Source organism: Micrasema longulum, unplaced genomic scaffold (genome assembly GCF_059751315.1).
Source record: "Micrasema longulum isolate JH-2025_06_02 unplaced genomic scaffold, ASM5975131v1 h1tg000434l, whole genome shotgun sequence".
Taxonomy (NCBI): domain Eukaryota; kingdom Metazoa; phylum Arthropoda; class Insecta; order Trichoptera; family Brachycentridae; genus Micrasema; species Micrasema longulum.
Window position 1 is genome coordinate 172,708 of NW_028277634.1, and position 13,797 is coordinate 186,504.

General features: G+C 34.7%; 1 protein-coding gene across 4 annotated transcripts in view; it reads left to right on the forward strand.

Moving 5' to 3' along the window:
* LOC148281606 (uncharacterized) overlaps positions 1–13,797 on the forward strand; it is a 42,957-nt gene that overhangs the window by 7,528 nt on the left and 21,632 nt on the right. For 2 of the 4 annotated variants that reach the window (XM_088226467.1, XM_088226469.1), the window contains exons 6-15: positions 583–607; positions 686–1,061; positions 3,178–3,322; positions 3,916–4,165; positions 4,463–4,838; positions 6,227–6,398; positions 8,373–8,424; positions 11,348–11,723; positions 12,889–13,060; positions 13,667–13,712. In XM_088226467.1, the coding sequence (XP_088082593.1) occupies positions 583–607; positions 686–1,061; positions 3,178–3,322; positions 3,916–4,165; positions 4,463–4,838; positions 6,227–6,398; positions 8,373–8,424; positions 11,348–11,723; positions 12,889–13,060; positions 13,667–13,712 (1,990 nt within the window). Of the gene's footprint in view, positions 1–579; positions 608–685; positions 1,062–3,177; positions 3,323–3,915; positions 4,166–4,462; positions 4,839–6,226; positions 6,399–8,372; positions 8,425–11,347; positions 11,724–12,888; positions 13,061–13,666; positions 13,713–13,797 lie in introns of all 4 variants that reach the window. The other 2 variants (XM_088226466.1, XM_088226468.1) reach the window with 1 other exon arrangement.

Here is a 13,797-nt window from a genome sequence, read left to right on the forward strand (position 1 = left end):
GTAGTATGTATTTTCCAATAACAGTAACATTTCATTATAACTACACGGAGATTTCGAAATTAACGGGTCATCTGTCCCTTCAAGTTTTTCATTATGTAATGTTTCCTTTTTTTAAATATTTCTATTTCGTGGGCCATTTTCAAAGACTTGTTATCACATGAATTATAACTCACTATTACAAAATAGGAATCAAGTTGGTGTAGAGGAGTGGGGTTCAAACCTCACACCTCTGATTCATGAATCTGCAACACTAGGCACTGATCTATATATCGTCGATGATACTGCAATACCGCATACCTGTTTTTTTTTACGAAAATGTTTTAATGAAATAAATTCACTATAGGGACTAAGAGTTGTTCATTTTAAATTATTGCTATTTTTACTGTAAATAATGATAATTTTTCTGATACTCCAGAAATATTTTTGGTTGGTTAAAATCGTAAGTAATATATTACAGAATGCTCTTTAGGATCCCCTGCCTAAAAATTCAATTGATAGTTATGCAATATTGAAGTATCATCGACGATATGTAATATAATATGTATGTTGCACTAAACTTTTTTTTTTTTTATGCTTCAGCAGTTCCTGAAATAAAAGAAGTTCAACGGTAAGATACAGTTTTCTTAAATGTCACACACAAGTATTTTTTATTTTTGCTGGTTTTAAAATCCAATCTTTTTTAAAGGTTAACAGTGGCGGAATTCTCTAAAGCTGGGGACAAAATGATACTGTCAATAGTCAAGACCGAAGAAAAATCTTCAGTGTGCATCACTCTTCTAGAGAGTTTTCAACTAAAATACACATCTCTGTGCGACGAGTTTAGTGCAGTGTGTGAGAAGCAAGGAGTGGTCGCAGGGGGCGCTGTGGGCCTCGTGGCTATCCGACTGACTAGTGACGGTCAGTGGTACCGCGCGGTGGAGCGGGCCCTGAGCTGGGCACTGCCTGATGACGGCCGCTCGGTCCCCCTGACCGAGGCAGACAGAGTAGTGGCCTGCCCACTCCCCTACGCCGAAATCCCCTTTTTCTGCTGCGTATTGACTTATAAAATTAAAATTCTTAAGGTGAATATGCCACTTTTTTTTTTACAGGAATAACCAGCTTATCCTCTTATAGAGACTTGTCGGCAAATGGGGGAGAGAGGATGTGGAATGAAAGTTATGAAAAATTCACCTCAACGCCCTGACCAATTGAGGAAATAAATCTTCCTTGGATTTATTCCTTTTAACTGTCAGGAATTGAACCCACGGCTCTAGTATCACAGTTAGACATCTAACCAACTGGGCAACAGCGCCAGTCGCATCATCGCATCTTTTCCTTATTGCATCATAACGCTCCCCCAGATATACACTGGTATGTCTAAATCGGCCATTTTGTATGAGAGAAAAAAAAAACTTTTTAAAATTTAATAATCCTTGTAACTCAATGTATTTTGACATTATAATGCCCAGTATTAGTTGAAAAATGGGCTGTTTTTGAAGCACTCCAAAATGCCCGAGTTGATTCTAGATACATTAGATTAAAAAAATTCATTTATGACAACGCTACTATGGACGTCAGGATTTATGAGGACACAAAAACTGATACAATCAGAATAGAGAAAGGTGTCAGACAAGGGGACACAATATCGCCAAAGCTCTTTACGCTAGTCTTAGAGGATATATTTAAAACCCTAAATTGGGAAAATAAGGGTGTAAAGATCGCTGGCATGTACTTGAGTCACATCAGATGACTTATGTCCACTATGTCATCGCAGATGACATAGTGGACATAAGTTAAGACATGGATGAACTAAGCGAAATTAATATGGAACTACATGAGGTTTCAAAAAGAAATATTCATAAAACAAAGATTTTGAGTCCAACGGGGAGAGACATTTTCAGTAACAATAATAAAATCGAAGTGGTTGATGAATTTATATATCTAAGACACAAAGGTAAAGATAACCAGACAGCGGAGTTATCAAGAGGAATAGGGATAAGTTGGGCTGCTTTCGGCAAAATAAAATATATTTTTGAAAATAAAAATGTCCCTATATGCTTAAAAAGACAAGTATATGAATCGTGCATATTGCCGGTGACAACATACAGACTAAAAACCATGTCTAACACAAAAAAGTAGCCAGAAATTAAAATGCACGCATCGTTCCATGGAAAGACAAATGCTCGGTGTATTTCTAAGAGACAGAGTAAGAAATGAAGAAATAAGGCGCCGAACCGGAGTCGTGGATATCATGGATCGTGCAGCGAAATTGAAATGGCAGTGGGCAGGACACTTGGCGAGGCAAAATGATGGCACCCAGAATAATAAAGTGAAGACCATGGGCAAACAAAGGAAGTGTTGGAAGGCCACAGAAAAGATGGGTCAGCGACATCGCCTTTATTGCTGGTAAAACATGGACGATGAAAGCAGGTGATATGAAGGAATGGAGATGTTTGGAAGAGGCCTTTATCCAGCAGTGGAGAGAATAAGGCTGAAGAAGAAAAAGAATGCCCAGTATTTTTTTTGTAGTATTTGCTTATTTGACTTTTAAAATATAAGAAGGAAACTGTAGTATCATAATTTCTGCAGTATTTTTCTGGATGGATATCTTACTCTGTTGATTTTAAAGTGTATTGAAGTTTGTGGTGCATATAAGAGGAAAAAAAAGTCAAACTGCATTCATAACTCAAAACAGTCAAATTTTTTACTTACAACAGTGTTCTTCTGGGGGTGCAATATTATATTGTTTTTCTCCATCATGTGGTCTAAACACCAGTGTGTTTACCTACTATGCAAGAGGTCTCGGGTTGGATTCCCGACATGGTTGACATGAAGTATTTATCTAAAAAGTTTTTTTTTGTACTGGAATATTGTCAGAGTCCAGGCGAATGAAGAATACAGTTATTTTTGTGAAATAGGACCGAAACCCTGTATGAGTGTTTTTTGACGTGATGGCTACTCTCCGGTAAAAATCCTGAAGAAGAAAATTGAGTGGGGATAAGTCTGCCTTGTAGTTCAGTGGTTTCGCTTCCAACTCAAATGTCTACCCTTGTTTCTGATCTCAATCACAAAAATATTATTAAGTGGTTAAGAGTATTGCTCTTGTTGGGATAAATTAACCGCACAATGTATCAAAAACAAATGTTGATTTTGTACACAGATTTTATGTTATAATCTTAAATTTGTATTTTATTTTAGGAGGACATCCCGTTTTCCGTTAATATTTTATCCATTAATAAAGAAAACAGATCGTTGGAAGTTAATTTGAGTAATTCGGAGTATGGCATACATTTTAATGGAACATTAAAGCCTTGGATTCCATTCATTGCTCAAACTGCAACAGGTCAGTAAACATTTTACAGAAAATGTAAAATACTAATATTCTTCGTTGGCCGCCCCTACCGGAGGTTGGCGACCACCATTCTGAATTCGTCTCAATCCTGGGCCACTCCAATCAGCGCTGCTGTTTTCGGCACACCAAACAACTGTCGATTTCTGACCCATGATGCTCTTTTTCATCCCATACCTCGCCTGCCCTCTACTTTTCCTTCTACAATAGGTTGGAGAAGGGCGTACTTCTCATTGCAAAATATGTGACCTAAGCATGAGGCATTTCTTCTTTTGACACTGGTCAGTTATAATATTAATAGATGCCATAATCAAAATAGTTACAATTGGTTAATTTATATTGCGCTGTTTTAAAAAAATGAAAAATCACCTGAAGGGCATGTTGCAGAGCTTATAAATTTTAATTATGGATTAAAGCTAGATTAAGACATATCCTGCAGCTACAAAACGCATGCGCAGTTGAAATTCTAGTGCATATTTTCATTTGTTATGTTTAAAGTATCATAAGCCCTGTGGATGCCTAGACTTCTATATTTTTTTCTGTAAAATGTTCTTCATGTCTGTTGTAATATGTTAAATTTGTTATAGTTGAAACCAAACGTTCAAGTCAACTGACCAAGCCAATGGCTCAGCAAACTGTACCACCTCAGCAGACTATGCGGTCACCTCAGCAGACTACGCAGTCACCTCAGCAAAAGATGCTGTCACCTCAGCAAAAGATGCAGTCACCTTATCAAACCAAGCAAACACCGCAACTAATTGATGTGTCGATTGCATCACCAAAAACCCTAACTAATGCTTCCATAAATAGAAGCGAAATTGCTCCACAGCAAATGAGGTATAAATATAAAACAAATAGAAATATGATTCATCAATTAGATGGCCATTTTAAGAACAATGTTCATTTCATCATTAACAAAATGCACCAATTTCATTAAATTATTTGATTTGAATGTAGGTTAAGTGTAAATAATCAGTGTAATTTATAAGAACCTGCTGACGAGTTGTATGTATGCAACTCAGCAGGACTTTAATTTAAGACTATTTTGTAAATATTTTTGAAAAATAAATATTTTTTTATTTTTGAATGTCGACTTTGATTGAGTTGTCATATAATGCTTTATTGTTTTTTCAGAAAATCCATAGCAGAAACCTGCAAAGTAAACGATGAGTTGAAGTTATCAGTGGTAATGGCAGAGAACAAGGGATTAATCTGTCTCATACTTAGTAATGACAGTGGTCCACAGTATGAATCTCTGTGCGACGAGTTTGGTGCGGTGTGCGAGAAGCAAGGGGCGGTCGCGGATGGCTCTGCGGGCCTCGTGGCCATCCGGCTGACTAGTGATGGGCAGTGGTACCGTGCGGTTAAGCGGGCCCAGGGCTGGGCGCTGCCCGATGACGGCCGCTCCGTCCCCCTAACCGAAGCAGACCGAGTAGTGACCTGTCCTCTCCCCTACGCCAACATCCCCTTCTTCTGCAGTTTTTTGTTACCAGAAATATGCGGGTTTAATGTAAGCTTTTTAGCCTTTATTGTCAACATTTTGTAACTTCAATCTAACCTATAATTTTTTATTTACATATTTTTTTAGTATACGTATAAAATATACCTGTAAAAAAATTCTAAAATAGCATTGCTGTATAATATAGTCTGCGAAAATTTTAAATGCTGTAATAGATCAAGTGTAAATTGCTCAAGAGAAGGAAAAGTGAGTTTTAAAATATGATTTCTTGTTTTTGTTGATACATAAATAACTTCTTATGGCGCCACTCCACCCACGGTGAAGGTTGGCTATCATCATGGCAATTTTTGTTTTGTCTGCAGCCGATCTAATAAGAATTTGGAGCCACAGTAGAGCCACTTTCGTCAGTCTTTAAACCAGGAGATATGTCATCTTCCTACAATGCATTTCCTTATTTTCCTTGTAGTTTGATATGGACTATTTCGTACTTCTCTCCCCGCATAAAATGTCCAAAGTACTCTTAACTTTATTTTCTTAATTGTATTTATTATTTTTCTATTTTCTTGTGTCTCTTCGTTGCGAACTCTACCCATGATATTTTAAGCATTCTTCTATAGCACCACATTTCAAATTCAATTCTCTGTGGTAGCTTGGGTGAGAGTTCAGCCTTTGACGCCATAGAGAAGTACTGAAAAGTTATAGCATCGCACAGTTTGTATACGCAGATTGAGGTTGAAGTCTATTACTAAGGAGACCACGGATTTTGAGAAAGCAGTTCTGTGCCATCTCTATCCTAACTTTAATATTCTGAGAATAATCCCACTGACCATTGAGCTAGCATCCCAAATATTTTTATGGATGCACATTTAAATACCAATTTTCACTAATACAGTATTTGCTCATTGAAAATTGCTATTTATATATATTTTATTTGTTATTCATAGTCTTTTTAAAAAAAATAGTATTATGAAATTATAATTTAAAATACATTTAGAATTCTGCTAACATTGTCCATTATGATATGGAAAACAAAAAAATTCTCATCAACAAAAACATGAATTGTCAATTATTTTTAACATGTTTCCCCTCAAAATAATATATAAATACATAATAATAACAAAAATACCTGTAAGACTTGCCTTGTTCGTATACTTTCAGATTTCCATTTTCTAATAGTGAGTTATTTACAACTTGTTGAAAATGGTCACCAAAACTGAAATATTTGGGTAAATTAAAAGGACGCTAATATTTATTTTTTCTCAAAAATAACATATAAAAAAACCAGTAGAATTTATTTATGTATGTAAGGAGACCAAAAAATATTAACATGTGTAGTTTTTGTGGTGAATTAAGATAAATAATATCCCGTCAATTGTTTATATATTATCTCGTCGCTTTGTATCTACAGAAAAACTCACACAAAACAAAACTTTTTTTAGGACACCATTCCATATTCAGTTAAGATTAACAGTATAGACGAGTCTTCTAGAACATTGAGTGTCACGGTTGCTAATATTGAAGCAGGGGTGTGTTTCTCTGGTAAATTGCAGCCCTGGATTCCTTCTACAGTGAACAGTCAATTATCCCCAAACCCCACTGCACCTAAACCAGGTACCGGCATATTTATAAATAGCAATAATATTATTTAGGGAAGGGATATGGAAGTTTTGGCAGTTACAGGTATTATGACCTATCAATGGATGTTTTATCAATCTTTATAAACTCCCTAGGAAGTAAAACTGCAAACATTTAGATGTACTCAAAATATTGTTGATCACTCAAGTGTTACAATTAATTTTCACATGCTGATTGATTCTGCTTATTTTTTAAATTTCACCCTTACCTGATAAAGCAGGTATGAGGGTTGTTTGATGGAAAGCTAGCCTGAATAAGAAAATGCACAATTTTTGTTGTTATCATTTATTTTTTTCTTCTAGGGCAATACACTTTTCTAGACGACTTTCAACTTCTTCATCCCTTCTGAATAGTAATTTTGCTCGGGTTCTTTAAAAATATTGTGAAGTTTCATTCGTTCGTCACATATTTGTTGCAAAATGGTGTCCTCCGAGCCATTTTTTTAGGTTTGGGAACAAAAAGAAGTCGCAAGGTGCTAGATCTAGTGAATACAGTGGGTGGTCGATTAATTCGTAGCCTAATTGGTTCAATTTTCGATCTGTTAGCTGGTGCGTTGTTATGAACTTTTTTGCGAGCCAAACCAAGGGATTTTTTCTTCAATTCAGCGTCAAAACGGTCCAATAGTGCCGTGTAGTATTCTCCAGTTGTTGTTTTGCAAATATTCAATAAGAATAATGCCTTTCGCATCCCAAAAAACAGTCACCATCACCTTGGTCTGATCGAGTTATCGTGATCTTCGTCAGTGGGTCTTCGCTGCGTTTTCTCCACTACTTGGACCGTTCCTTTGTCTCCGGCGTGTAATAATGGACTCGTGTTTCATCAACAGTGACGTATCGACAAAAACATCTTGAATCATGTTTTGTCTTCGCCCAAAGCTTCTCTGAATCCGTCACTGGTCATCCGAATGCGATTTTGGTTAATAGTGAGCAAACGCGGCACCTTACGCGCGAATAGCTTTTTCACATCCAAATATTTGTGTATGTTGTACAGTTGATGTGTTTGAAGCCTCCGCTAGCTCACCGATTTTGATAAGACGATTTACCATTATCGTATTATGGATTTTGTTGACGATTTCTGGTGTATTGATGATATTTGAGGGCCCTGGATAGTCATCATCAAAAACACTCATACGACCATGAACAAATTCAGCGTTCCAAAATTTTACTGTTGCTAGCGACGGTGCAAACTTGCCATAAACAGCATCCAGTTTCGCTTTGATTACTACATTGTTTTTCCCTTTCTTGTGAAGGAACTTAATCACTGAATGATATTCGGCTTCTTCCATTTTTCACAAAACACACAAGATGGCGACGGGTGTAAAAACCTAAACAATTGTTTTTGCTTAAAATTTTGACAGACGTCATGCGTTGGTTGGAAGATGTCAAACCCAATATGGCGTTCGTTGTTGTCGAAAGCTGTTAACGCCATCTATCGAAGACTAGCTTTCTGTCTACTGACCCTCGTAATTACTAAACTAAAAAACCATAAAAAAATATTTGTATGTATTCAATTGAATAAATGTTATTAATTCCATGAAAAAATTTTGCTAAACTAGCCAAAAATAATTGGTGTTATTTTGATGCTACTATAATTTTTTGTCGAGCCTCCTGTGGTTAATGTGTTAGCCTACCGTGCCTGATTTCTCGGGCTCGATACCCGGTGAGGTTGGTAATATTTTTTTATTTAGAAAAGTGTAATATTTTGTGATCCCCTCTATACTTAGGTTTCCGGTTCGATTAGTTATGGTTATTTGATATGAAACATTAATTTTAAAGGGTGTTTTTAAGTATACATCTCTTTCTTATAACAAATTATCAAGATGTGCTACGGTTGATGAATCAATGAAGTGTGAATAGAAATTATGATTTTACTGTTTTAACCTTTCTTTAAACCTATGAATGATGTTAATTTGTGTACTTTTTTATCATATATTTTGGTTTTTATTTTCAGCGGTTAATGAAATGACAACCAAAAATGAAGTTGTTTCTATGACAAAAACAAGGTATGTATTAAAGCCCTTTTGCTTATATGCTCCGATCCTCAGGATCCACGGTGTATAGCTCTAATGACAAACAGATAATATTTATGCACTTTTATTTACCTTTTTTCAAAAATATTGATCGGTTTAAATCTGATCCAATAATTTTCTTTACATATCAATTTGGACGTATCACATAATCGATTATTTTAAATACTACTGTGTCCAATCGGACCCATCTCTGGTTGGTAAAAGTTAATAATATTTTCAACATCTAATTACAATGCTTACCTCACACATGACATTTGTTTTCTATGTTAATTCACCACTGTAATTGAAAGCAACATAAATATTATAATAATGTTGTCGTTGTTCTGCCGTTGATTGGTGGTTGCTGGTTAATTAAAAATGTTTGAATAAATTCACATTTATTGAAATCAAAATACAGTAAAACCTCGTTTTTACGTTCCTCGATTTTAGGTTTTCCCGCTTTTTAACACTGAGAACCATTTTTCTTCATACATTCGTATACAAAAGTTCCTCCAAATCTACATTTATTACATTTTTCATCAACCCCGTTTTACGTTTAAAAATTTTCGGAATTCATTAGATGTGTCAAAAATGACAAAATGATGTCGTAATAATGGTGCTGCGGTCTGTGCGTTACCGCATGTGCCACGCGAATGAAGAATAAAATAGGTAAACAACTAATAAAGGATAAATTATTGTCTGAACCTAAATTCAAAGCAGGTGCAGTGTAATTGACCTTCTTGTTTAAGTGTCGTCCTCTAGGGTTAGATTTAGTTTTCATTTGAACAAAAATGTCATATTGACTTGTACAAATCATGATACGCATAGTTGACAAACGTTTAGAGAAAATAAAGTTTTATTATCAATAAATTGCGATATTTAAATCATAACAATATAAATTTATTAAAAAGATGGTTTAAAAAGTTGTCATGAAAGTGTGAAACAATTTTCCAGCGATCTATGTGACAGTTGTTTTTAGTGATGCCATAGAAAAAAAGTGATACCGTATAAATAAAATTTCCCAACATTTAGAAAAAAAAATATTTTACATCATTTTATGCATATTCTAAATTTTTTTTTTTTATTTATGCATAAAATAATATTAACATGCTGTTTTTAAATCAAATAAAAAAACAGATTACATAATATTATTTTAAAAAATACAAAATATATAAATATTTTTTGTGAAATCAATGAAAATCATCATCGTCATCGTTCCCTTTCCGCACCTAATGGTGCATAGGGCACTGCGTTGGTACACCAATCGCAGCGTATCTTGATCATTTTTGATACATGAAGGTAAGATGATCAGTCTTATGCTTCAGGTACCAGTACAGGGACTATGAAATATTCTAGTGTGAAAACACACTTTTAACTAAATATTTCATATCAACCATGTCAGGAATCGAACTCGAGACCTCTTACGCCACGAGGCCGACAATGAAAATAGTCAAAAAAATATTAACAATCCCTAATTATCACAGTTTTTACAACTTTTCTGGAAGTATGTGATGTACACTGGTGTAGCAAATCAACTTTATTTTTATGTAATTCCTACTTTTTCCATACTTTTTTAATTTCCTCACTTTACCGTTTTCCTCGGTTTTACACTGTTTTTCTTGCTCCCTTGAAAAACGTAAAAAGGGGGTTTTACTGGTTTCCATAATATAATTTGCATACTCGCTTATCCTCCATCCATTTCAGTCCTCAGTGGCTCTCTTCAACGGACCATATGTATCTTCTTTAATTGAATCAAGGCACTCTTGACGGTCCTATCCTTTGTGGTTCGTGCCCTCTATAATGAGGAAGTTCGGTGCTACGGGAAATTGGATATAAAAAATGTTTTCTTACATTTGTTTTGCTAAAAACAGCCAGGTTGCTTTCATACGAAAAACTGTAATAATCACCTTCTGAAAATAGTGTTGATCACAAAAACCACATTTCTCAATTTGCAGAAAACACCCATAGCACTATAAAAATCATACGGTATAGATGCTGATGGCCTCCAGAAATCTAGTTCTCTTAAATAAATTAAATTCGATAAATAAATGTAAGTATTTTAATTTTATAAATTCATTAATTTTAAAATACCGAACTAGGTATCATTCAATATTAGATCTGGCTGTTTTCTCCAAAACTCATATTTTAGGTTGTGTGATCAGCCAGACTAAAAAATCACCAAAATTCCTTCAACACATAATTAAATTGTTTTTAAAGTTATTATAACAAATGAATTAAGTGATTCTTTACAATTTAACCCTAATATAAATTAAAAATAATAAATTCGCACAACATACATCAGAGTTTTACGAGGGCTCGCTGTTTTCTGCAAAATGCACATCTTAGGTTGCGTGGTCAGCCAGACATTAAAAATCATAAAACTCCAAATACATAATTTAATCCTTTTTTTATATTATAAAAAAAAAAATTTAAGCATTACATATCATTTGTCCAAGTAAAAAACATTCCATTTGTTATTTAGATTTGATTATTCACTCTTTTTACAAAAGTGCCATTATTTCAGTTTCACTTCTCTGTGACTGGCTGCTTTCTGCATAACTACGTTCAAATAGCATTAAGAGGTTAAATAAACTGTTTGAGAGTATAAATAAATATGTGGAACAATATTCCAGCAGAAAGATGCCAGAGCTAATATATAATAATAATGTGCGTCAGTTTTAAAAGTAAAAGGACACGCTACTAATAATAATGTATGAAAAAAATAATAAAAATGAACTACTTTCACAGTTCACAACTTTTAAATGTTAGAAACCCTCACAGATCTGATCTTGTGACGTCGCGGACGGTGTAAATGAACATACGAAACATAAACATATTTTTAAATAATAAAAAAAAAACCCCCGAACTTCATAATTATGGACTAGATTCCTGTAATAAATAATAATAATTTTTTTAGATTATTTGCAGCTGAAAGTTGCAATGTAAACGACGAACTTAAAATGTCCGTTGTGATGGCCGAGGGAAAGGGATCAATTTGCCTCACTCTCAGCAACGACATGGCCGGTCAGTACGAATCTCTGTGCGACGAGTTCGGTGCGGTATGTGAGAAGCAAGCGGCGAGCGCGGATGGCGCTGCAGGCCTCATGGCCATCCGGCTGACCAGTGACGGGCAATGGTACCGTGCGGTGGGGCGAGCCCAGGGCTGGGCACTACCTGACGATGGACGCTCAGTCCCCCTGACCGAAGCAGACCGAGTAGTAATTTGCCCACTCCCCTACGCCGACATTGTCTTCTTTTGCTGTTTACTGACTCACAACATGCAAGGATTTAATGTTAGTAAAATTGTCTTCATAATAACATTTATTTTCATTATTTTTATTCAACTGTTGTAATTTTTCACTGATGTCTGAGGACTGGGCATAACTCGTATCATTTATATAATTATTAAATCTTAACTACATATTATATTTTTCTCTGTGTCCGGGCAAATAAAAAATACAATTCTGTTTGTGAAATAGAACCAGAATCTTAAACAAGCTTTCGACTCGATGGCTGCTCTCAGGTAAAAATCCTGATTAAGAAAATTGAGTGGAGGTAAGTCCGCTTTGTAGAGTGTAGTGGTTGGCGCATTTGCCTATTGTGCGATTCCTAGGAAGGTCGACATGAAATATTGATTGGAAAAGTGGTTCCACACTGCAATATTTCCTGTTCCTGGACTGACACCTGGGCCCCCATTACAATGCGAAGTTAACATTTATCTTCAATTTTATCTACAAAGTAAAATTAAGTTCTTTGTATGAAAAGCAGAATATGCATACAATTTTTCTTCTAAAAATGTTAAATTATAGGTTACCGATAAAGATACTTTAAAAATTTTCATACACAAATATAGGTTTTTCTTTATAGACCGTAGAAAGTAACTCTGTTAACTTCCCATTGTAATCGGGGCCCTGAAACACAAGGCTAATCACCTTACCTTCATGCATCAGGTGATCAATTTATACTGCATTTAGTGTACCGATGCAGTACCCTATAAACCGTTGAGTGTGGACAGGCTTATGATGAAGATTTTTTCTCTTTTATTAAGCAAGTCTGTATCGAGAGAGACAAATTTGCATATTTATGTGACATTTTTCTTAACATTTAATATTTTCAAGTCATTAACTAGGGAAAATGTATTTCTTTCAACATTATAATCCTTTGCATTTTTTTTCATTTTGTATTCGGTATCTTTGAAATTCCTAAATGTGAGCTGTCAAATTGTGTCAAATTTTCTTTAATTTGCAAACTTTTTGAAAAAGTACTTTCAATCTGCATATTATATGTCTAATCTGGGTTATAAATTTGTCTTTCTCTTGCCGTTGTTTATTAATGTCCTTTATTTTATGAACATGAAACACCTTATAACAGAAAATAAGTATAACTATGTGAGCACATTAAATAAAGTAAAATAATTTAATACAACGGCTGATACCGTGGCACTTTTATATTCTTTAGGATACAATCCCTTACTCGGTAAAGATCATCAGTAAGGATGTGACTTCTAGAACATTAAGTGTCACAGTTTCCAATGAGGAAGCTGGAGTATCTTTCGACGGGAAACTACAACCATGGATACCTTCCACTGCAGATAAACGGCCACCCAGTTCCTGTAATTCTATCGAAAAAGGTACATTATGAAATTATTTATTTTTTTTAAATCAAAACCGCCAACATTTTTCCTATCGTCTCTTTCACGGTGTATCGAAAGGGAAAAATATGTTGTGTAACCCTTTTGGTCCCAGATCCCACGGGGCCAATCATTACCTCAATGTTTTCATACAATATAATTTTGAAAATTTTAAGTGATATTTTATAAACATCGATCCAATCGATTCTCCATTACTCAATATTAACCGGAATAATAAATAATACCTAAAATATGCTTGTGTTAGCAAAATAGGCTGGGATTAAAATGGTTAATTTGACACTTATGACTTTTCGTAACATTCAATTTTATTTATTACCAGTCCTGAAGGTTTTTATTTTAAATGAAACACTAATTTTTACCACATAAGAGTTTAATGTTTCATTTAATATTTAAAATTACAAAGTAAATCTAGCTGAAATGTCTGAACAAATCAAGCTTACACGGGATCGCCCAAAAATATACATATTCAATGAAATTTGTCCAATAGAGGATATCATAGTTCCAGCATCCATTTTTCTTTGTATTTTGCTGGTAGTTTGTCTCCTTTACATGTCATATTCTACAAAACATTACATTTTTTTTCAGCTTGTACACCAGACACCCCAAAAGCGTCATCTAAAGTTATTCCAAGGTAGGTTATCACGCTAATTGCAGAAATATTTTTTATGCTTTATGCACAGTATTTTGTTCCTTTTTAGTCTAAACTCTATTTAAAT